Source organism: Mugil cephalus, chromosome 8 (genome assembly GCF_022458985.1).
Source record: "Mugil cephalus isolate CIBA_MC_2020 chromosome 8, CIBA_Mcephalus_1.1, whole genome shotgun sequence".
NCBI lineage: Eukaryota > Metazoa > Chordata > Actinopteri > Mugiliformes > Mugilidae > Mugil > Mugil cephalus.
Genome location: NC_061777.1, coordinates 23,020,906 through 23,045,922, shown reverse-complemented (window position 1 = coordinate 23,045,922; position 25,017 = coordinate 23,020,906). Strand labels below are relative to the sequence as shown.

Sequence of the window (25,017 nt, the reverse complement as noted above, 5' to 3'; positions counted from 1 at the left end):
GCTGCTTGGGTTTAGTGCCGTAATCTATATGTCCTAGCCAGTCTAGCGTTGCGGTTATGTGTGCTGCTGGTGTAAACACCGATCAGTCATAACATTATGACTGATAATCTCATTTTCACAGCCCCTGTCAGTGGGCGGGATATATGAGGCAGCAACTGAACATTTCATCCTCAGAGTTGATTTCAGAAGCAGGAAAATGGAAAAGTGGATGAATTTTAATGACTTTGAAAATTCAAGACAAATTCTGATGATGACTGGGTCCGATCATGTCTAAAACTACAGCTCTTCTGGCGTGCTCCTGGACTCCAGTGGTTATTACATATCAAAAGGAATCCAAAGTAGGAAAAGAGGCGCGTTCATGTACACCATCTTGTGAAAACAATATTCACTGACGCTGTGGCCTTTTTCAGCAGGATAATGCACACTACCGAGATGCAAAAAATTGTTCAGGAACAGTTTGAGGAGCACAATGATGGGTTTAATGGTGTTGACCTTGCGTCCAAATTACTCAGATCACAATCCAACCAAGCACCTGTGGAACGTGCTAGACAAGATAAGTCTGATCCATGGAGGCCCCACCTTGCATGATTTAAAGTATCTACTGCTAACATCTTGTTGTCAGATACCACAACACACCTGCAGAGATCTAGTGTAGTCCATGCCACAGTGAGTCATGGTGGCAAAATGAGGGCCTGCACAGTGTTATCTTTGAGTTAATAGAACAGTGTGGCCATGTTTGGGATAATCATTCAAGACTTAAGTGCAGCCAAGAACATGCTCTTGGGGACTTTTTGTGCAAGTTGTAATTTTACAGTGTTTTAGATAAGCAGATCAATAGAGAGATAATGTTCAAATTAATTATTTAGAAATGTTTATGACTTTGTGATTGCACATAGAGAGATAAGACTCCTGTAACTTCAGCTTAGACTGGATATAAAATTGGGTCATAACCCTACGACAGTACTAATATATATTAAAAGCTATTTGTTAATACTTTGTGTGTTGATACAGCAGTTTAACTTGCATTTTTACTGCAACAAAAAACCCAGATAACTTCCTTGTGGTATACCTTTTGTACAATCTAAGCTTAGTGAAGGGGTGTAAAAATTAGCATATATTAGCATATATATATGTATATTTTATGTAGATGGATCACAGTATTCATTTGAGATTTAATGTCCTCCTAACAAAACTGGAAAATTGCAGTCTTTAAATTATGTAGTGGCAAAGAGACAGGATGTAGTTTCCACTCATTAACCAGCAGACAAGGGCTTCTTGAATTCATCAAACTTCTTTCTGCACCACTGATTAAAGGGAGTATTTTTAGAAACTGACAATTGATTTTAGGTCCATCTTCAACCTGAACAAGGTACAACTAGCTCATCTTTAATGACAGCAATTCATATAAATGAACAACGTATAAATCCTATTCAGTGGTGGTTGCGGTTCAGTGCTCATTAACTTCTGGACACTAGGTTTCTGTACTGGAATATGGTGGGAGTAAAGAGTAAATGTTTATGCAGCTGATTTGCTCATTTTCCTTTCTATGCTTTTGTCGACTATTAAACATTTGAGTCATTTAACTCCAATAAGAACTCAGTTTATCTGGTTTGGAGTTGGAAAATGTTCATAGAAATATCCATAAGGTCAGAATACACACTTGCCTAATAATTGTGCTAAACTTTTAGTTCCTATAGAGTTTTGCACAGCACTGCATGTTTTTATTATTGCTTTGTTATATATTGAAGACGGATAACCTTTTCTTTCTTTCTTTCTTTCTTTCTTTCTTTCTTTCTTTTCTTTTTTTACAGGCTATGAAAAAACAAACAATTATTTGCAGTAACTGCTATGTCTATTATAACCTTTTATTACAGTAACAAGTAATTACATTTTGCTCCAATAATTAAAGAAATTACTACTTACTTAGTTTTTTTTTTTTTTTTTTTTGAAGTTCAAATAGCATACAGAGCAAATAACAAAGAGTGTAGAGAAATGTAAACTGTATTATTCCAAACTCTGCAAACCAAAACATAAAAGCAGGTGCATGTAAGATAACAATAGATATAATAAAGAGCATAGGCAGACAAAATAGACACACAGACACGCTTAGCCTTGTGAATATAATATAAATTATATATAAGCCATTTTCACAGTGGGGGGATTTTGCACAGTTTAACAGACTGATGAAAAAAATTTAATTGTAGCATATTAAGCTATTGCACAAAACAGTGAACTGTTTCACAAAATTGCAGCATTTGTATTTTAGAACATATGAGTGATGAAAACCTGAGAAGTATTGCACATTGTCTGTGTAGTGCCCAGCTAAAGGACCACCTACTGTATATCCTCTGAATAATATATCTGTGTGTATCTCAGGAATTTTATTTATTGATTAAGCCATTCTGTGAAATTAGTTTTTCTCAAGTGCAATACTTCTATAGGAGTTGTCACTACTCATGATATTCATGATAATAATAATGTATATTCAACTTTCCAAACTACATAAGTGTGTGTTTTTAATAAACCATACCATTAATCATATTGAATTGTTTTTCAACTTAATTATTTTATCCTTTCTTAACAATTTTTCTTACACAAGAAAATACAATAGGTTACTTGTCAGAGCTTGTATGTATTATCCAAATCTGTATTTTTTTTTTTTGTCTTGAAGGTGTTTTGACTGTTGGGAAGTAGAACAGCTGGTCCTCTAGTGCACTCTGAACCACCTGGATCTAACTCGCCTCCTCTTGCAGTCTTCAACAGAACAGTCCCTACAGTGGATTCATTCAGGTCCCTGGGGTCCACAATCTCACGGGACCTAAAGTGAACTTCCCACATAGACTCTGTTTGAAAGAAGGCCCAGCAGAGGTTCTACTTCCTTCATCAGCTCAGGACGTTTAACCCGCCCCAGAAGCTGCTGATCATCTTCTACATGCCAATAACCCAGTCTGTCCTGACCATGGCCATCATGGTCTGGTTTGGATATGCCACCAGACATGCAGACAGACTGCAGAGAACAATCAGATTTGCAGAGAGAATTATTGGCACTGACCTTCCAATGACTGACTTCCGGCCTGAAGGTAAAATCTTCACAGACCCCTCACACCCTGGATGCAATCTGCTTAGTCTCTGTACGTTAGATGTACGCCAAAACCACACACCACAAAAGTTTCTCCCCCTGGGCTGTTGATCTGAGCAGTCACAGAGTGTGAGATGATTCACATGAATAACTCAATAACTCTACATTAAATGTACATAGTCACTATATGTTCTATCTTTTTGTACAAGTGAGCAAAGTGAGCGGAGTCAAATTCCCAGTATGTTCATACATACTTGGCCAATAAAGCTGATTCTGGTTGTTTTGATTTTCTGATTTTCTGGAGCGCTTTCCACTTCCACTGGACGCATTGCTCCATCCAGTACACTAGGGGGCAGCAGCTCGTCAGCCACCACTCGGCTCCTTGGAGCGGCTGACTGCTAGCTGTACAAGGTGCGGCAGAAGAAAAACAGAGACGGGACACCATCACTAGCTGACGTTTATTTTTTAGTCCCCTGTTTCTAAACAAAAGCCATCGTTGGATGTCGTTTTTTTTATAAACTGCGATGCCGAAGTAGCTTATTAGTTTGTCAAAAGTATCAACGAGCGGTTAAATCGTACTAGGGTCACGCCAACATCTTTACCCTCAGCCGGAAAATCAGTTAGCAGTAGGTAGCTAATGCTAGGATAGCTAGCGGGCTAGCTTTCATTAGACTTAAATTGGACTGATTGAATTTTATCAACGCCGACGTTTGCAATGGCCGATGTTGACAAGCTCAACATAGACAGTATCATCCAACGGCTTTTAGAAGGTAAGAAATTGCCAAAATATTATTTATTTAATCGGTTGTTGTCGCGACGTTGTGCTAACAGGAGATTGAAAGCCAGTCTACTGTAGCTAGCCTTAGTTTTTTTTTAATTTTTTATCAACGTCTTATTAAACGGTTTACAATATGTGCCATAGTGTAAACCTTATTATTATTATTATTTTAACCGTCTGTTATCACTTAATATGTCTCTGTGTTGTGAGCCTTGACATATCTGAAGGGCACGAAATGTACCCAATTAACACACTGCTTTCACACACAAACTCTGCGCATTCCGGCGCGGCACATAACTGTGTGTGTGTTAGCACCATTTGGCTCACACATCCCCCGCACAAAGATACTGTACCAGGCATCACCAGTGGTCCACTATTATTTCTGCTGACTGTTGTTTATGCTTTGTCGCCGCAGTCAGAGGAGCAAAGCCGGGCAAGAATGTGCAGCTTCAGGAGAATGAGATCCGTGGATTGTGCCTCAAGTCCAGGGAGATCTTTCTCAGTCAACCCATTCTTTTGGAGCTGGAGGCCCCTCTCAAGATTTGTGGTAAGGGCTGCAAATGTGTTTAACAATTAACCACAGCTATAAATGGTCAAAAAATATCTAACTCAGATGACAAATGTGTGCAATCCAACTTTTGTCAATGTCTGCGCAGGTGACATCCATGGGCAATACTACGACCTGCTGAGGTTGTTTGAGTACGGCGGCTTCCCCCCAGAGAGCAACTACCTGTTTCTGGGTGACTATGTGGACAGGGGGAAACAGTCCCTGGAGACCATCTGTCTTCTTCTGGCCTACAAAATCAAATATCCTGAGAACTTCTTCCTGCTGAGGGGAAACCATGAGTGTGCTTCAATCAACAGAATATATGGTTTCTATGATGAGTGTGAGTAATGCATATTGAATGTAATGACTTGTAATCTATGACCAGTTCCATGGTTTATGCCCAGCTGTTAAAATTATTATGGCCAATTAAGCTGTTGGACATCTGCGCATTAGCAACAGTGGGGAAAGTGTTTTGTGTTGCAAGGATCTAAGATGACGAGGAAGTAAAACATTCTTTCTTGTGTTAGGTAAACGAAGGTACAACATCAAACTCTGGAAGACCTTCACAGATTGCTTTAACTGCCTCCCTATTGCCGCCATTGTTGATGAGAAGATCTTTTGCTGCCATGGAGGTCAGTGTCGTTGTCTGTTCATATCAACATTGTGAAGTGTAGAATTTCTGTTTCTAATGTTTTTTTACTTTTATTGACCACTGGTTTATTGCATAAAGCGTGTCAAAAGTAGTCTCATCATTGACGTCAGTTGCTCTTATTTGTCCTTGAAACACGGTGTCTGCAGTTTATCAAATGGCATTGGACTCAGCTATGTGTAATAGGTACTGACTCAATATCAGTGTGTTTATTTGTACTTTTACTTTGACGTTGCATACAGGACTGTCACCTGACCTGCAGTCCATGGAGCAGATCCGTCGCATCATGCGTCCCACTGATGTGCCAGACCAGGGTCTGCTGTGCGATTTGCTCTGGTCTGATCCAGACAAGGATGTTCTGGGATGGGGGGAGAACGACAGGGGAGTGTCATTTACCTTTGGCTCAGAGGTTGTAGCCAAGTTCCTGCACAAGCATGACCTGGACCTGATATGCCGTGCCCATCAGGTAATCACTGTCACTGCTGTCACTGTGAAGTAGCTTTTATTGACAGATTACTAAACATGCTGATACAAGAACACTACATACTGGGTAGAGAACAGACTGTTTAACCTGGACTGTGGTGCCCGACCTTTTTTGATTTATGGCCCCCTTAAAAATACAATGGTGTCTGCATTTGAGTCCTTATCATTGGCGGCATAATTTTAGTATCTGCACAAAGAAACATTGTTATATTTTCAGTTATGTTAATCATCTCATGCCCCCTGTTTTTTTTTTGTTGTTGTTGTTGTTGTTTTTTTTTTTTTTTTTTTTTTTAAATAAATCCATATCAGTCATAGAAACTACTGCACTAGACTATATTTTCTTCATGTGCTGCTTTAATGTTTCAGTTTTTTATTTGTCTCACTTGCAGGTTGTTGAGGATGGCTATGAATTTTTTGCAAAGAGGCAGCTCGTCACTTTATTCTCAGCGCCCAACTACTGTGGAGAGTTTGATAATGCTGGTGCCATGATGAGCGTGGATGAGACTCTCATGTGCTCTTTTCAGGTAAAGTTCCTCTTTTTTTGTGCATTAATTATTTAGAGCAATATGATTTTCACTCTGGTCACTCTCAGAATCATGGCCATTCCAATCATTGCTATGCGGTTTGTACTTCTACAAAAAGCAGAAGCTGCGATGACAACCCTAGCACCACAACTAACGTGCACTTTCCCAGAAATGTAACTATGCGCCAGGGTGACTCAGAGTGCAAGAGCTGTGATTGGTCCACATGGTAGTAACGTGTTTTTGCTTTAGTATTTTGGATCAATAAAGAATCTGTAAGGTTCACTGAGGAGGTTTGGAGATACAGACATTTGTATGACACGTGTTCATCGAAATTCGACTGAAAGTTGCAGCAGGAAATGGAAACAAAAAAGAACCCGACTGGCAAAACAGACACAACGCCACTGGCATTACTATAAAAGCACGTTAAGGTGCATTTGGTTTACTTTTAACTAATAAAATCCAAAATTGTTTGGGTGATGCTTGTAGAAAAGTCCCACAGAATATTTATAATATCTTATCTTCTTCCACTTGTAGATTTTGAAACCAGCTGAGAAGAAGAAACCCAACGGCAGCCGTCCAGTGACTCCCCCTCGCAACATGGTCACCAAGCAAGCCAAGAAATGAGGGGGCAATTGGGGGACAAACGCCCAGAGTCTCTCTCCTCTGTTCTGCTTTCGTCTTCTGCATTTAAGGGATTGGCTGTCCTTCAATTTGCCAATACTGAAAAGATACCCACTCCTACTCGATGAAAGCAAAGTATTTTGTTGTTTTGTCCACAGGAGTAAATTGATATGTCACCATGAAAAACCTCAGGTGTTTTGCACTCCATTTTGCAGCTAGTCTTTGCCACATATGACTGTTCAATCAGGAAAAATGTAATAATACGGCTACTTATGCACAGGAATGCCTTGTTTGAAGCTGTGCACAATTTTCCCCAGTTTTTTTCATGTCTTGTTCATCTGTCATCTTTTTCTCACTGTCAGTAATTAATAGTTATTAACGGCTATAAAACCACGGGGAAAGTCACAAACACCTGTTTACTTCTGTATACTTTATTTACTGTTAATTTAATTTGTGTCATTGAGCATTGAATCTACACTGCATCACATTTTTAAACAGGTCTTGTGCTAAATTACATGAATAAAGAAGCACTCTTATAATGTCTAAATCTTTCTAATAAACTTTGAGTGTATTTTAGGGGGAAATTGGTGTCATGATGTCATTTGTTAAAGCTCACAACACAAATACATTTGCCTCTTAGCCTTATGATTGATTTATTGACCACCAAATGCAAAGTCCAAACTTCCTATGTTACTGTTGCTAGGTTAGACAAGACAAAACAAAACAAAAAAATAGTGAGTCTTCATGTGTGTACAGCTGACAGGTCTGGGTATGACAGAGGAAATGGTAGTACTGGAAAACTAGTGGAAACTGTGCCAATGTTGGCATGTTGGATAACACTAGCTGCCTCATCTTATTACAGGTTGTAAATATTTTGTCTGGAAGAAGGCACTTCAAGTGGTCAGCACCCACAAGGGGGAGACAGAATATACCTCAAAATCCTTTTTAAACCAGTTAAACTGATGAGTAAAATACTGTTTTGGAAAATTGCTACTACTCTAAAAGAAAAAAAAATACTTATTTTAAAGAAACTAACTGGTTATTTTTTTCCTCTACGTATTTATGTTTATGTTTCATTTTATGTTAATAATCAAAACAAACATTTTGAATGAACATATGACCAAAAACAAGTATAAGGTATGCGCAGTTTTATGGCTTGTATTTAAGATGGAAGCGCGCCGAACGTGACAATACCATATAAGGAAACGCGGATTGCGTAATTATGTCTGACGTCAGAGCAGTCACAAGACCTTGCTCGCGCGTCTAACCGAAGCGCGAGGCCACATTTTAGTGTTATGTAGCGTCTCTGGAAGCGAGGTTGGCACAATGGCGGCCGAGATGCACTCATGCTTACGGGTCTTTTGGAGGAAACTGGACTCTCTTTGAGTTTCTCTCATTTTTTTCAACCTCTCCCTGAGGTCGTACTCTATTGTCTCTTATTTTATCAACGAAAGGCATTGCTGTTGTGTGCACGCGTGGCGGCCGTCGCTGTCCGCTTTTTTTGGCTAACTCACGCGAACATCTCTATCGTCGTTAGCAAGTCAAACATTGTCTGTTTATATCGACGCTAAGCTAGCAGCGCTGCTGCTGCTGCTGTGTGTTGTTTTTTTTTCCTTGGGAGCTGGTGAGTAGGTGATGTTGTCCGTGCTGTCGTACGGGAGACTCGTAGCCAGAGCTGTCATCGGCGGACTTTCTCAGACAGACAGCCGCGACTACAGCCTGGTGACGGCGAGCTGCGGTTTCGGCAAGGATTTCCGCAAAGGCATCCTGAAGAAAGGGATGTGTTATGGGGACGACGCGTGTTTCATCGCCCGACACAGATCCGCTGATGTTTTGGGTGAGTCTGCCAGCTGTGGAAACACTGAACCTCGCAATCACACCCCGTAAAAGAAACAAAGAAACAAAAAGGAAACGCTGACTGAATTATGGGTCAAAAGGTCAGGTTGAAACGTCTGACAAATATAGTTTAGAGGTGCCTTAAAACTGATCTGTACTTATGCCCACTCGCCAAAACACTAATTACACTAGTGCAAACAAACGCATGTTACTACGACAGTCCTGCCCTAAATCTGCCTTCACGTCAGTGTTCAGTTCATTTTAAAACAAAAACAAACGTCAGAGAGTTGATAATTCGTCATTTTGGGGAAGGTAGTTGGTGATGGCGTTAAACTAGATTAAATTAAAGTGTTCTGTTATTTAGCCTCGCCAACGGACTGAAATGAATAATAGAAACTACTGAATAGTTTTATAGTCCACAGCTTCCACAATGAAAACAAAGCTGAATCAACACCTCTCTGTTATTTTTAAACAAATACTGAATACAATAACCTTCATGAAGCTAAGATTTAGTGCAGGTTGGTCATATTAGAATGCATTTGTTTTCACTAGTGTACCTGATGAACTGTCCAGTGAGCATATCGTTGTATTTCAGTGTTTTCCTTTAGTTCCGTATTGATTACCTGCATCACTGATCATCACTGATTTGTTTTTGTTCGGTTTTTTTTTGTATAGGCTTCAACTTGAATTTCCCATTTGTCCATTTTCTCTCAATAATCAAAAACAATCTAGGCTTTAATAAATATGCTCTATTGGACAATCTCTTAGACAATCTATAAACAACCTCATTTAATTCCAATGTATCCATGGGTGCAGCAGGAGTGTCAGTCTGTGTGTCCTAATGCATACTGATCTCTGAAAAAATACAGAAATCAGGACATCAATTCTCTAAGTCAGGTCATTTTGGTAGGTTAAGTTAAGTTAGTTGTAGAGTTGTGTGGCTTGAGTTGAGCAGGATGTTTCTAGGCTCTGGCACAGTGGTGATGAGATGCAGGAGGGTTCAGCCATGTATGGTCAGCAGAGCAGATCCCTCCGCCCTGGGAGCAACAAGACTAAACTTTCCTTACTAGGAAAACCAAGGACCTGACCAACAGCTCCCAGGGGAATAAGAAATTCTTTTTTTTTTTTTGACACTAGATAAGCGGAATATGTTTCTGTGGAAAAAGAAATGGAGGGTTCAGTTACGGATTACATGCGTTTAACTGAAAGGATTTAAGGTTTTGAGGAGAGAAAAATACACAATACATTTGGGGGCCTAATTGAAAAAATTATAGAATACGTTTAGCAATATGCAGTTACTTGAAATAATAATAATGTTGGTAGCTGGCTAGACAAACTGTCTGAGTTGTGACCTAGTATATGCAGTCATGTTAAAGATGATCTTCTTATTGTCTGTCACAGCATGTTTTTACATACCCTTTCCTCTCGTCCTTTTTGCATGAATGTGCAGGATATTTTTCTTGATCAAGCAACTGCATGGACTTATTCTTTAGTGCCACAAACAAATGTGAAGAATTGCATAAATTATGTGCATTATGCTTCTGCGCTCATCAAATTAATCCTTGTCTGTCGCTAGGTGTGGCAGATGGAGTTGGTGGCTGGAGGGACTATGGCGTGGACCCTTCACAGTTTTCAGGTACGCTGATGAAGACGTGCGAGAGGCTGGTGAAGGAAGGACGCTTTGCCCCCAGCAACCCAGTGGGCGTGCTTACGACCAGCTACTACGAGTTACTGCAGAACAAAGTGCCACTACTGGGTGAGTGCAGCCACTGGAAACGCTCGAGTTCAGTGTTTAAAGACAGTCGATTTGTTTTGAGGGAACATTATCAGGCCATTGCTCTGTTTTATTCATATAGAGCTGATGTTATTCTTTGTAGTATGAAGGGGATAAAACAAGGTGTCTTTCCTCTCTAGCAGCATATTTTAAAGGTAACTTTACACTGTGGTGAACCCCAATGTCCTCCTCACTGTGCCTCACTTTGTTTAAAAGCTCAGTAAACAAATTCAGATCTGTGCCATGCAGTCTGCAGGACAGTAGATTTTAATCATTTGCCAACAAAAAAACCGTAACATTTCCATGTTTTGGATCTGAGTCATACTATCTGGGGTTGGGTTTTGTTTTTGTCTGTTCAGTTTAGTGTTGGCTGGATAGAGATTTTTGCGTGATGAGTCAGAAACAGCCAGAATCTATTAAGAAGTCCTGGGAATGTCCCAAGCCCCAGCCTGCCCCGTGTACTTCACGTTCAGTATCCATTTCCCCGTCACACTGCTTCCCCTTGAACAAAGCGGGTGCAAACGTGTAACACCAACAGACAAATGTATTAGGAGCGAGTCTCAGTACTTTTCCACCCGTTATCACATGTGGAGCTGGTGGACAACACTGCATTGTGCTGTTGTTTTAGAGCCGAGGGAATGTTCTTGAGGACGACAGCATGCGTAACTGTACCACTAGAGAGAAAACAGAGGAAGGGAGTGAGTCACAGTGCGTGAGGGGTTTTGAAGGTTGATCCCAAAGAGCATATTTTGGTATTTTAGTTGAATTACCAGCAGGGTGTGACCCCACGCTGTCCGCCTGCTCTACCAGCTCATGTTTCCTCTTTAGCGCAGCTCCCATCATCATCATTACAGATCTAAAAACCCCTATACTGATTGTGTTAAGTTTGTGTATTCATGCTAACTGCATGAATACACAAACATGCTATCAGTATCTTCCCACTTCCTAAGCTGTGGAATATAAAGAGATTATATTTCTCTGATCCTAAATACATTAAAATATAGTGCATATTTAAAGGACTTTCTGTAACAGGAGTGATTTAGACTTGACGCAGTAGGAAAAATACAGGTGTAAATAATAAATAAGTCCTGCCCGACGATCAGTCTTACTGTGATTTGTGTTTATTTGTGTTTGTAATTATCATATTTTTTTTTATTTTGTTTCTATTAATTGACATTCCCATTTATAAATGAAAGAACCTTTTTGTTTAATTTAATTCAGTTTAACAGCATCTGACGCTGTTTCAACATAAACTGAACAATATAATAGTTGTGAAGGGGGATTTAGAACAGGGCTATTATATTAGAATCAGTGTATGCAATGAACTGGCACGTTAGTAATTGATTACAATGATTACAAATGAACACAACATAGTGATAAATGAATATATGGGCCCTGACATCCAGGCAGTTAAATCTTACATTATACCATAGGCCTCGTCTAAATCATCAGTCCATGTAAAACCACAGAGGCCTCTTTCCCCTCTTTGTCATACATTTCCTGTAATTTTGTATTATGGCCGTTGCACTGACCTAGTACCATTAGGTCCTGTATTTGCGTTTTATTTTTGTTTTTCAAGCCTAACATTTGCATTGAAAATCTCTGTGTTCATGCAGGTAGCAGCACAGCTTGCATTGTGGTTTTGGACCGGCAGAGTCACCGGCTTCACACAGCCAACTTGGGAGACTCTGGTTTCCTGGTAGTCAGGGGAGGAGAGGTGGTCCACCGCTCAGACGAGCAGCAGCACTACTTCAACACGCCCTTCCAGCTGTCTATAGCTCCCCCAGGGGTTGAGGGGGTGGTCCTCAGCGACAGGTGAGACACCGAGCAGCCAGCACATGGTGCATCTGCTGTCACACTTGAATTGGTCTGTTGGGGACTGAACTTTAAACACAACAAAGACGCTTAGCTGTGTTAGTGTTCAGTGAATGTGGAGACTGGACTGTGTTGCAGTGTAACAGTGTGTTTGGGCCACGTGCTGCCATGTCTCGTTGCTGTGGTGTGCTAAGCAGCAGCACAGTCAACGTCAGTAGAGCATAGACTGGGTGCTGGGTGTTTGCCAAGCTTTTCCTCTTTACCAGGTCAAAGTCTGTGTGGGCTGCTGGGCAAAACGAGTTCACATCCAGTCTTCACCAGAAAACTCAGCCACCCTCTCACTCGTTCATGAATCAGGCAGATTTTTTTTAGCCATCTTAAAGTGTTTTTCAAAAAGGATGAACCTGAACTGCACATCGACACTGTCACGGAATATTATTCATAGTTAACAATCTCTATTCGGTTTAGGACAACCCATTATGAGTTCTTTAAATTTTGAACATTCAGTCATTTAATTGAAGGATTTACTCTGGCGGATTTACACTGAGTGCAACAGCAGATTAGACTTCCAATCCTAGATCACTAACATTGCAGCCAATAGAACAGAGTGCTGTAGTCCAAACCAAACTAACAGCATTCTTGTGACTGCAGGAAAATAAAAGAATGAGAACTAGCTAGTGACAACAAGCACTTGAAGTCAAATACTGTATGTGCTGTTAATGTTATGTGTCTTGTGTATTTGTCCTACTTGTCCGTCCATTACTAGTCCTCCCACATGACTGTTGAGTATCACCTTTATAATTACACTTGAAGAGATTATTTCAAGTGTTTGTCCTTAGTGGCATTTGACACATGGATTTGGCTGTTAAATGTTCATGTAAATGACAGCTGCTCTCCCAGTGCATGCAGCAGAGATATCTTTCATACTTCCATATCTAGTGAGGGAAATGCTTTCCTGCTGTGTTGTTCATGTGAACCACCATTAGAGCTGCATTAAAAAAAATCTCAGCACAGGACGAGCTGTTCCTGGAAGCTTTGGCTCCGTGTCACGACGCAGTCCAGAGAGTTTGTAATGAATAACTGGCCAGGGGGTAAAGGCATCTTCAAAGAGGTGAACTTGACACTTGCAAGCTAACTTGGTTCCTGACGCCGGGTATTTGTAGCTCCCATCTTCATGATGGTTGCACCTTTTTATTGCACCAGACTGTCCTTTCCAAACCCCTCATGTGATGACTCTGAATTTGTCCTCATCCTGCACCTGTGATTATGTTTCAGTGGCAAAGGTGAAGGATCAGTAGCAGCTAGAGTGTAATGTGCTGTAATTAGCAGTTCTTCCCAGAGTAGAGGGGAACCTGGGTTAGTGGATCAGTTTGATCTTTCAGGTCACAGTCTTGTCTGACTTTATTGTGTGTGCACCTGCAGTCCTGACGCCGCAGACAGCTCCTCCTTCGATGTCCAGCTGGGCGACATCATCCTCACCGCCACCGACGGGCTCTTTGACAACATGCCCGACTACATGATCCTGCAAGAGCTGAAGAAACTCAAGGTGAGTCACTAACGCGTCTGCTGATAGGGAAGTGGCATCAGAAATATGTCTGGAATTAAAACTTAACGCCGGCTTTGTTTGTGGGCATCAGAATGCAAACTATGAGAGTGTCCAGCAGACTGCCCGGAGCATTGCAGAGCAGGCCCACGTGCTGGCGTACGACCCCAACTACATGTCGCCTTTTGCACAGTTTGCCTGTGACAATGGACTGAATGTAAGAGGTAAGTGTCTCAATCTAAATGTAAACATGTCGCTACTGTTCAACATAATGTTTGTGCCTCACCCTAACTGGTCACTGTTGTCTCTATGTGCAGGAGGAAAGCCAGATGACATCACAGTACTGCTGTCTATAGTGGCAGAATACACTGACTAGACTCTGTGTGGGACTGTGGTGTGGGGGGACACGTGCCTCTGCAGGTGATGGACTGCTTTGATTCCTGCTGGTCAGGATGCTGAACTGATGTCTGATGCTTCCCCCACATCCACAGCCTCTACTCTGCCTCACCCCTAGCTGACCATCCCCTCCATGAAAAGGCCTACTCCTCTTTGATTGTTTACATCATAGTGGCCAGATAAAGTCAACTAGAGACCCAACACGTCGTCTCGGCCAGGCTGCAGCGTTGCAATCTTCGCAGTGTTCCAGGGTTCATTGGATAATCTCATTGCCCAGGATCAGCAGTCATGGGGGTGTTGGAGATGTGAGGATCCTGTCTGAAGAGATTAAGTCTCTGATAGGTGGCCAGTGATGGGAGGAAGTTGCGATTCAGAGATGGACCCAGATGTAGGCCAACTCTAGGGATGTCTGCACACCCGGCTGCAAGAAGGGAATGCTGCAGTCCCTGAGTGTTGTCAGGAAGGGAAGTGCACAGAAAGTGGCAGCATTAGGGCTCAATAAATGGGCTGCCTTGTGCAAGCAGATGTTCTTATTCTGACACATTGGGATTTAGAAATCCTTTAACAAAGGGCCTGAAACCTTGTATGTGAGTGCAGAGAGCATATGTTTGAGAAGTAGATATGACTCGTGAGTATTTCTTGGATGTTTTGTTAAATGTTTGCAATAAACTTGTGACATTCATACATCCTGTAGGGGAGTTAGGATAATAAGATTTTGTGAAGAAGCGTGGCAGCTGCCTTTTCCATGCCAGTGCAATTCAAGTCTTGCACATATTTTGTTACTTAATGGGAAGAGTATTTTGTAGTTCAATTGCCTCGAGATGTGTATATATATTGTGTCATACGGAAGCCCTCCCTTTAATTGTGCTGCTGCTGAAGTCTCAATAGAGATCATGTGTGAATGATGATGTGTTCTTCAGTGTGTTTGTTGTGTAACAAGTGTCTATGAAATGAATGCCGAAGGCTGCAGACTTCTCCATATCCACTGGGCTAAATTAAACGCACAAGGCTTAAGGAGCATATCTGAAAAAAGCTCGACACAGAGGTGGTCAGTCTGGTGACCAAATGTATTTTTGTAACTTCTTTGTTCACCACATCAGAGTAGCGTAACAAATTGGTGTCCACACAGGTGTTGGTCTCCTGTAGAGCTCCAGTGGCACATTCATCAGTCAGGAAAATGGCCTTTATGTGTTTTACCTCTAATTTCACCCACAGTTGGAAAGACGTCTCAAAACTATATTCAGTGTAATGGTATGATGATGTGTCTCGTATCAGTCACTGATACAGGCAAACATGCCCTTAATTAAAAAAGAAAACAACCTCCCACTGTGTGCACAAAGCCTCAAGCAATCCAGTCATACATAGGAGTCAAACGACTTTCCCATCATACCCTGCTGTCTTAAAACAAGGTCCAGTCACCTCTACTATGTTGAACCTTTTTGTTCTTTTGAAATCTGCTCTTCTGCACCCAGTTACGTATAGAACATCCTCCCTGTATCTTCAGATCAACACACTGAAGATCAGTGTCAGGTGTCTTTTAGTAATGGGGCACAGAGGAACAGATTCACCTGTGTTGAAGAGTCAAATTGCGAGTCTCACAACTCTGAGGACAATCTAAGCAGCCTTAACAAAATTACAAATCAGTTCTCCCAGTTATTTGGTACAACCACTGTCAGCTTCGTGGTTCCTCCCATGGACTTCATCTTCCAGACTTTGTTCCAACCAGAGTATGTTTCTCTATCTCTCTCTATGTGTACATATATATATATAGGGTGTACAGTTCAATGCAGATCTAATGGAAAAAGACATTTTCAAATCTGTACAATATTTAAATAAAGATTATAGTATTTATTATCCTGCTGTATTTGGTGTCTGTGATTTAAGCTAAGTTGGTCATGGATAAGATCACTTTTGTACTTTTGCTGTGACTAAAACACAGCGGAGGTGTTTTCTTCCCAGGTGCAGGTAGCCTCTAGGGCTGTATTTTCCCATCATGATATTATCAATTTTAGCTCTGCATGCAGAGTGTTTACCTCACTCAACACAGACTGCTATGCAGGGCACAACAGACAATGCTTAAGAACAGTTTGTACACTTGGTGTGTGTCCTCCCACATTCCTCAGACATTAGACTTACTGTGAGTCAGTAGACGGTATTTTTCTCTTTGCAGTAGATGCAATGCACAAAAAACTATTTAATAAATAATTGGGTTGGAAACAAGGAAACGTACCACTGGAAATGGTTTAAAGAAGCAACATCTGCATAAACAATAAGCATAAAACCTGCTTAAATGAAGTGATGATGATTGTTGCCTGCTCTGGCAGCATCTCAAAAAGACGAGATGTGGGTAGTGTTTAACAGCTCAGCTCTCAGAGGACAGGGCTTCTTGGATAATGTTCATCGTCCTCTTCGTCACTGCAACAGGCCAGGACAGGAAACCTGGCACCACCATCATCATCCTGTTCTGAGGACAAGGCCCTGAACAGGAGGGAACAGACCTGAAGAGAACAAGGAGGGAACATTCGTGTGCAGTTATCAAATGGTTCAGAAAGGAGTCGCCCTTTTTTTACATTTATTTTTTTAATAACTTTTTGCATAATTTAATTGTGATTGTGACTGGACATTCTGTTCTTTCTATATCCAGTCTCTGTGCACAAAACATTCATTTGCTTTAATTATCTCGCCTACTGACAGGTGCCACAATAACATGTAAAATATTATGGCTGATCAGTGTAGAATAGAATAGCCAAGAAAGTTGTAAAACTGGAGTTAAAACAACAGAGGGGTCCAATCCATTATAGTGTTTCCAGCTCTCGCACCCAGTGTCACCTTGCTTCTTCAGTCACACCTCTTATAGTGCGGCACGATGCCACTCTAGGCAAACGTCCCGGTAGAGGACTTTAAAGCACTTGAGGCACTTTGGCTCTTCACAGTGGCAACACAACCTGTCAAGACTGTAGAGCATCCAGACCTCGGAGAGGTCATGCAAGGATCCAAGTGAAAATTAGAAACCAACAGGAGGCTGTTCTTACCGTTGTGGAGGCAGGAGTCGTGGCAGCACTGCCACTGAGTTTACTGGGGGGGTTGTTGATCACAGGTATACAATGCTTCAGAGGATTTGGGTTGATTATAGGGCTGCCCTGGCTGGATGGAATCAGCTCTGTCAAATCGGGAACAATTTGGGCCTCGTTGCTGCCGCTTAAACCCACAGGGAGAGCAGCAGCCCCTTCACACCTGCAAACACACACATCACGGTGACTAGCTAATGACCGGTTTCTGAGGTGGCAAAAATAGTCCTATAAGATTGTGTGTGTGTGTGTGTGTGTGTGTGTGCTGTAATTAAGCTGTACGGTGCCAACTTCTATAACATCAAAATAACAATCCTGCCCCCTACGCATGGATTATCACAGAGCCCGGGGAGGAGAGGTGCATTATACTGGTATATCTGGAGGTGGAGATGTAGGAAAATACTAAAATATGAAACAGGGCCAGAGATGAAACTTCACACAGCACACGAGATTAAAAACAGGACACTTTTCTGGACAATTCTGACAAGAAACATGCCTACATGACCATTTAAATATATAATCTTTTGTGTTCAATTCTGTGAATTTAAAGCAAGAATACATTCAATCGTATTCAAACTATATCAAGCTATGTTCTCCGCCGAAATTAGAAGGAGAAGAAGAATCTAGAAGAAGTCCTGATTATTGAAACCCAAATGGAGCCAGTCAGCAAAACACTTGTTTTCCACTCCTAAACATGACATTTGCACCCACTTCAGTAGTTAGGATGTGTATCTCTCTATCAGCTGATACTGACAGTGACCTCAATACAGTCTGAACAAGCGACAAAATTAAGCCTATGCACAAAACCACACTGCAAGTTATCAACCTTAGAGAAACAAACCGAGCATAAGTAGGAACACAACAGGAAGTTGATAGATGTTAAAACGGTACTTTTCACATGTCTTCAACCATGGGCTGTGTGGTTACATGTCAAAAGGTCAAACGGTCACAAGGCAGCAGATCATCCACTTTTGTTATCAACACACTCTGAATAACATAAACAGTGAATAACATAAATTTATTTCCTAATCTAATTCCTAACCTTAAAACAAAGCTAACGCAAAGGCCACTGAATTTGTTAGAGTACCACTAATGGTGACAAACAGGACAGGTTAATCTGAGCAACATCTTCTAATTGAAGGTGAGTGTTACCTTGTTAACAGGCCTTAATCATTCTGAGTATCAAGTGTGCACCACCCACAGACATTTTCCAAATTAAATTAAAATTAAAACCTAAACCCTCTAATAGGATGATGGTAAAACATCCTAAAAAAAAAAAGAAACAAGTCCAGTTTGCGGATAGAGCATCAAAAATGCTGTGCACATGTCTAGGAACAGCCTGAATTATTCACCTCAATAGAGTCAGTTAAGGATGTAGATGGAGCACTGAAAAAACGGCCGACTCATCAGGCTGTCATGTCTCTACAGACTCCCAGCAGAGAGCACAAGCAGACCAAACTACAAACAACCCAGATGTTGAACAGTGCAGCTGGGACTGGTGTAACAAGATCCTCATAGAGCCCAGAGCTGGGAAGAATAGAGTGAGAGAGAGCCAGCAAAGCAGGCGAGGACAGTGGCACCGGCAGAAGAGCCAAACGGGCTAGCATAACGGAGATGAGAGGATTACACTGTCGCACTGACGGGCTTCTAACCCAACCCTGCATGTCCTGGGCTTGGCCTATTTATCTCTGTTACAGGCGCAAGGGTGGCTGCTGTAACTCGATTCCTCTTAGGAGCCTAAAAACAGCCAACGAGGGCAAACTGTCTCGACTGAATTCCAGGAGAGAAGCTCAGGTAGAGGCCTGTGGGCAGCATCAATTCAAATCTCCGGGATACTATGACAGTAGATCTGAGCAGCTCGTGGAAAAGATTCAAAGTGGTATGTGTGGAGCCAGCAGTGTTCTCTGCCTTGGTGTAGAGGGGGGCGGTGTCTCTGGAGGCTGAGAGGGGGCCCTGGTTTCACAGTCGACCAGAGTAGCCAGCACCACAGTGGCCTCAAGGACCATGTCCTCCACAGAGAAGCACACAGGCCTGCAAACACAATACATACCTGTCACCTCTGCCCGTATCAGTGGGGTTAATCACTCATCAGCTACAGACTAAAAGGTTTGTGACTGTCTGATGTTAATTACACACTCAGTTTGGAGTGTCTTATATATATACAGCCTTACACAGAGTCAGGGTCTTAAGATGTGAGTGAGACTCAAGAGATTCACACGCGAAGAAACTTACTTTCCTGCAGCACCAAAGTGAATCGATACAGGAAGGCAGTGTGACTCTGCAAAGGACAAAAAACCCTGGAAAAAAAACAAGTGAAACAATTCACTGACAATGGCATCTTAGCAGCAAAAGGTTGGATAGTAGTGTCATGACATGTTGACTAAAATCAGACTATACATGCTCTACTAAACTGATGCCCACTAAAACCTAAAGCCTGACGTCTAATCCACCCAAACACGATTTTCCAAAACCGACAGGAACAAGACGACTAGGCTGGCTAATGAGGAGCCTCACAGCGGGGTACCAGAGAGACATTCCAGGACATTGGGGACAAGAGTTGTGAGTGTTAATAGGTCAAGTCTCCTTAACTGGACTAACATCATCCCAATTTCCAAGTTCCCTTTAGATATAACAGAGCATGTCTTTCAGGAAATTACACTACATTTAACTTGTAAACAGATCAACTGAAGTTTACTACCCCTCAAATCTAGGAAGAACATTCCTACTTGGCTGAAAACAACAAACCATGTCTATAATATCTACAATTTACTACTTCAGTTGCTTTTTCCATGTCACACACTTTGCTATAAAGCAAGGTTCCAGCGCTCAGGGGAAAACTGAAAATGATACAGAGAGGTACAGAGGTTGAGTGTCTGTATTACAGGACCAGAAATACAGACATGAAATACTTCTGATGAGCCAGTCCCTCTCTCTCTCTCTCTCTCTCTCTCACACACACACACACACACACACACACACACACTACATACATAATATACTCATGTGACATGGAAAACAGGAGCCTCCAAAAATAACCCTGTTACCCTGAACTCCTTCAGACAGAAGGTTATGTCCGAGTCCACTCTGACCTGAAAGTAGTCAAACTCATCTGGGTGTAAGCACATCTCAGTGCACATTTTCTTCATGTGATCTGCGACAGAAGAATATCCTAGTCAGCTTGTACGTGCATGACATCTTCAGCGTTTGTCTTAAGGAACTTGAAGTAGGTTTGAATACAGTGTATTTTTATTATTGGGAAAAGTTGTCAGATGAAACTGGTGCAACAGCAGCTTTTATTAACCTGGATATGTGCTACATTGCAGGATAACATACACTTACCATCAACCACCTCATAGTAATTTCTCAGAATGACTCTTTGAGGAGTCAGAGACAGAGTGATTTCCTCCTGAGACACAGGAAAGTGCATCACCATATCACCGAGTAGCCTTCAAAAAAGAGCAAAACAGTAGTGTTTGATTAAGCTGATGTGAATATGCCTGTGTGTTTCAAATCTTTCATGTGAAAATAAAGAATAATGTAGAAATTTCTCTTAATCCAGTGCATATCTATTTAATTCTCTGAGGTTAAAGATCTCTAAAGTAAAACCCTTATTTATGCAAAAAGGGTTTCATTTTCTGATTCCAACTTGTAAAAAGCTGAAAGGAGTTCTAACCTGGCAGGAGCCTTCAGCACATTGGGACAGAGGTGTGAGGCGAACTCTGCCTGCAGAGTCTCACTGTGCTGGAAACGCAGGTTGTGGGTTTTGGTGATGCCTATCACAAAAGTACAGGGGGTGATATTTAGATCACACTGCCACCATGTGTTCACAACATGCAATGGCGCGTCCGTAGCTCTGTGGCGATAGAAGCCATTTTCTCACATTCCTTTACCTGCAACTAGGTCATAGTACAAAATGTTGCATTTCCTACCATGTCTGCAGAAAAACTGGATTATCACTCTGTCAGTCTGAGTGTTGACTGATATCTGACATTGCTCCACGTTACACTTTTTAGAGGTCAAACTCCGGAAAAGTGGCAGCACCGACTTAAAAACAAAGAGATGAGATTTAGTTAAAAATGTCAGCTGTTTAAATATTTTAATCTTAAAGTTCAGTCCTAGTTTTTATTAGACCTCCACTACTGGCTATGGTGGCTGTTTGAGATGAATAAGGCAGTATTACTAATTTACTGTACCTTCATGACCATTTTGCATTTGGATGCTGACTCCAAGTTGTACTTCTGGAAGAACAGTGGCGAGAAGAGGAAGCAGCCATACGCAGAATGAGCTGAATTCAATGATCTAAGTGCCAGCTTTAAGAAAGAGACAAGGAGTTTTTCATTAAGATGTTGCCCACTGATGCTGAGAGAGAAAAGGGTAGCAACCCAATGCTTGGAAAGGACTCATCAAAGAAGACACGACTGTTTATTTTTGTTTGTTTGTTTAGTTTTTTTGATAGCTGGCCCTAGACCCTGGTTATGGGTAAAAAGAACATGACAATTCAGCTAGTTTTAGTTAGTGAGGCTCACCCCTTTGACCATGGGATCCAGCCATAGTTCATCTCCAATTCGTGACAGGGCATGAATGGCCTTCCCAAAAGCTGCAACATAACAAAGAACCAGAGCTCAAGGTTACCATCATACACTACTTTACTGCAATGGCTTTACCTTCACTAAAGTGTATAATTATGAACTTGTGGACCAGTGTTAAGTGGAGGTCACTGGTTCAAACCCTCTCATCAGCTATGGCTGAGGTGCCCATGTGCCAGGCACACACTCCCAAACTTCTCCCCGGGCGGCTGCCCACTATTCTTTAACTGCATTATTGGATGTGTTAAATGCATAGAGCAAATTTTCCCAATGTGAAATCATTTAAGGGATATACTGCAAATGTATTTATTTAATAAAGTGGTTTAATCGCAGCCTTATATGAAATATCTATAATTTAACCAAAACTCATGCTAGCTAATTTAGCTAAACCTAGTAGCTAAGCCAATATTCATTAGCTAAGCTAGCGGCGTTTTTTTATGAATTAATAATGCGAACATTTTACATACATTTTGAATCATTAGTTATTTAACAGTAAATGTGTTGTTTCTCTATTCGTGTTTCGTCCTACCTTTTACGCAGTTTCCTTCAAGAACACAATTCATATTTTCTTTCTTTCAAGTAATTGGGACTAGTGACAGGCGCGTGCGCAGATGTGCTGTGCCGCCGAAAATAAAAATGGCACCGACACAAACTACCAAAGTAAACAAGGTGATACTGATACGTAACACCTTGATAAGGGATTTGTCAGGTTGGTCATTTTAATCTTATTCACTAGAAGACAGTTACCTAATACAAGGTCTTTATTTATTATATAAATTCTAACTAAATAGTGGCATAGTTTAATCTGTTGTTACCTGGCAGAAGTGTTGAAAATAGGGATAATAACAACCTACAATGATAACACACAGCAAATAAATAAATAAATAAACATCAGTCAAATGAGAATCAATCCTTCGTCAAAGTATCTATAACAGAACTACTTGGGAGAATATTTAGATGTGGTTTAAAGAAAACAAAGTGAATGTTCTGCAGTAGGTAAAGTAAAGTAAAAGCCCAGACTTCAATCCAATAAACTGTGCTGACTGTTCTGTTCATGCCCGATCCTCATGAAATCCAAATTATACCATTACTCATTTTATAGAAACAATACAAGGGTAAAACATTTAAGAAGGTGAAAACTCTTCAGGCACTGCAGCTAAAACATGCAACAATATTTTCTTTCAAATCAGAAATTTAGTCTCTAATTCTTTGAAACACTGTCACATAAAGATGTAAATCAATGCTGCCTGATGGTACACACACAACACAGGATATACTGTACATCACTACTCGTGTATTCTGGATAAAAGTACATTTAAGAATTCAACTCCTCTTCATGAATACTATTACATCTGGACATTCAGCTAATATAAATTCTATGTCACAAATGCAGTAAATGTAAGTACTGTATATAGACCAAATATATATTTCTTGGTTAGGAACATTTCCAACATCAAAGACTCACTATCGCCTACAAACCCATTTACTGTGATATAATCTGTCATCTGTTGACTATTTTTGGAAGTATGACGTCACAATTCGCTCGGTCGGTGCTTCTCCTCTGCCTTTGTGGCTTATTCGCCCTTGTTGCGTCCTCCCCTGCATCCTTCGGGAACACGTTATTTTCCCTGCGCTGATGATGCCCATACTTCCTCCTGCAGGTGTCGTTCTGACCTTTAAGAAGATACGAAGACATAAGATGAGATGAATGCTAGCAGCGAGCTTGTGTTCCAGATATCAGGAGCACACCTGATTGAAGGCATGTGTGCAGCACGTTGAAATAATGCTCCTTCATCTGCCGCCTCATGTGCTCTGTGCTGTAAACATTCGCTATGCTGCAAAGGTAGCGTCTCTGTCCGGCTGTGAGGCCTGGATGCTGTGGCAGAGAAAAAAAACAAATGTGATAATTCATGGCAGAATACCAAAGCTCTCTCCTTCAAGCCATACTACGATGGAAAAATTGGGAGAGCGTTATAGCTATATGTTCACCTGCAAGAAGGGTGCAGACATCATAGATTTGGGAGCATGTATTGTCTTCATGTGCTGGCCACCAGCTGGTACATTCATGCGTGTTCCTCTGTACATTTCCCTCATATGTTGACTGGGTAGACATTCAAAGCCTGACAAAGACATCATGTCACAAAACAATACGTTATTTATGACAGATAGCCTGTGGTGTTGTTTAACCAGCACGTACACGATAAACATAAAACTTTGTACTCCTATTATATCACCATTCTCATTAAGGAATAGATTTTATCTGTTTAATCCAACTTTGTTGATGTTTCTGTGATGTGGAGTCACCGTCTAAAGAATACAAGTCACTACACTCAGACCAGACAAGTGTTGCAGAGCACGGCACTTTCACTTAGGATGTCGCTTGTCACCATTTAAATAGGTGTGTCATTGTATTACGTCATTTCTAACAGTTTAACAGTTTAAGGTAATTTTTATGTTTTAATACCAAAAACGTTTTTACATTCTCCATTATTCTTATTCCTTGAAGACCCCCATGAGGGTGCTGTTACTATTGTTATATTTTAATACCCGAGGTATAGATGAAAATGATGAAAATATAGATTTATTGCATTTCAACATTTTGTTCAAAATGTGTTTATTGTGGACTAAAAGAGTGTATTATAAATACTATAGGTGAATAAATTTGAGGGACTTGATTTGTGCTTAATACATTTTTTCCACTGCATATTTTACTCCAGTAGAACAGTAAATAACAATAGTTAATAGTCTTAATAATATTTTATGTACAGAATAGGCTGTCTTATAAGGACACTTTTTTTACTTCCTTTTGATGAAAAAAGTAATTCGCTACAATGTAGAGTTCAGTAGTTTGTGGTATACAGTAGGCCTCTATTAATAAGAATATCTGAATCATTACCAGGGTCACTTGGATGCCAATCATGATTTTTGCAGCTACTGAATGCTTCAGAAAATGAAATATGACATATCTATGTTTACATATTGACATATCTGTAACACGGAAGCTGATGCATTTACAAATCCCTACAAACTAATGAGTAAGTTAGCAGACATCTGGTCATAAAGATTCTATAATTGGTTGCAATATCAAGCTTAAAGTAAAACTTCTCCACTGGTGTCTTGAGATGTTACTTCAATATATCCACATAATCTTTCCTGCTCATGGTACCGTCTATTTTCTGAAGTGCACCTGTCCCTCCTGCAGCCAGCACTCCTTAACATGATGCTGTCACCCCCGTGCTTCACAGTTTGGATGGTGTCCTTCGGTTTGCAAGCTCCTCCCCCTTAAGGATGGTCATTATGGCTAAACATTACATCTTT

General features: G+C 40.9%; 3 protein-coding genes across 3 annotated transcripts; 2 read left to right on the top strand and 1 right to left on the bottom strand.

The window, feature by feature from the left end:
* The first annotated feature begins 3,473 nt into the window (after positions 1-3,473).
* ppp1cc (protein phosphatase 1, catalytic subunit, gamma isozyme) lies at positions 3,474-7,265 on the top strand. The gene is made up of 7 exons (XM_047592454.1): positions 3,474-3,849; positions 4,273-4,404; positions 4,514-4,744; positions 4,932-5,036; positions 5,296-5,519; positions 5,926-6,060; positions 6,595-7,265. Exons 1-7 carry the CDS (start codon positions 3,795-3,797, stop codon positions 6,682-6,684), a joined length of 972 nt encoding a protein of 323 aa, XP_047448410.1. The 5' UTR covers positions 3,474-3,794; the 3' UTR covers positions 6,685-7,265.
* Positions 7,266-7,945: 680 nt separating this feature from the next.
* Positions 7,946-15,899, top strand: pptc7a (protein phosphatase targeting COQ7 a). Its single transcript, XM_047592093.1, has 6 exons — positions 7,946-8,518; positions 10,094-10,273; positions 11,908-12,106; positions 13,529-13,652; positions 13,744-13,873; positions 13,967-15,899. The coding sequence occupies exons 1-6, from the start codon at positions 8,317-8,319 to the stop codon at positions 14,023-14,025; spliced, it is 894 nt and encodes a 297-aa protein (XP_047448049.1). The 5' UTR covers positions 7,946-8,316; the 3' UTR covers positions 14,026-15,899.
* A 307-nt stretch (positions 15,900-16,206) lies between these two features.
* Positions 16,207-23,200, bottom strand: rad9b (RAD9 checkpoint clamp component B). The gene is made up of 11 exons (XM_047591652.1): positions 22,229-23,200; positions 21,640-21,710; positions 21,307-21,423; positions 21,043-21,157; positions 20,787-20,886; positions 20,453-20,559; positions 20,158-20,264; positions 19,346-19,410; positions 19,000-19,144; positions 17,078-17,341; positions 16,207-16,543 (listed from the first exon to the last, which is right to left on the bottom strand). Exons 1-11 carry the CDS (start codon positions 22,260-22,262, stop codon positions 16,415-16,417), a joined length of 1,254 nt encoding a protein of 417 aa, XP_047447608.1. The 5' UTR covers positions 22,263-23,200; the 3' UTR covers positions 16,207-16,414.
* Positions 23,201-25,017: the final 1,817 nt, after the last annotated feature.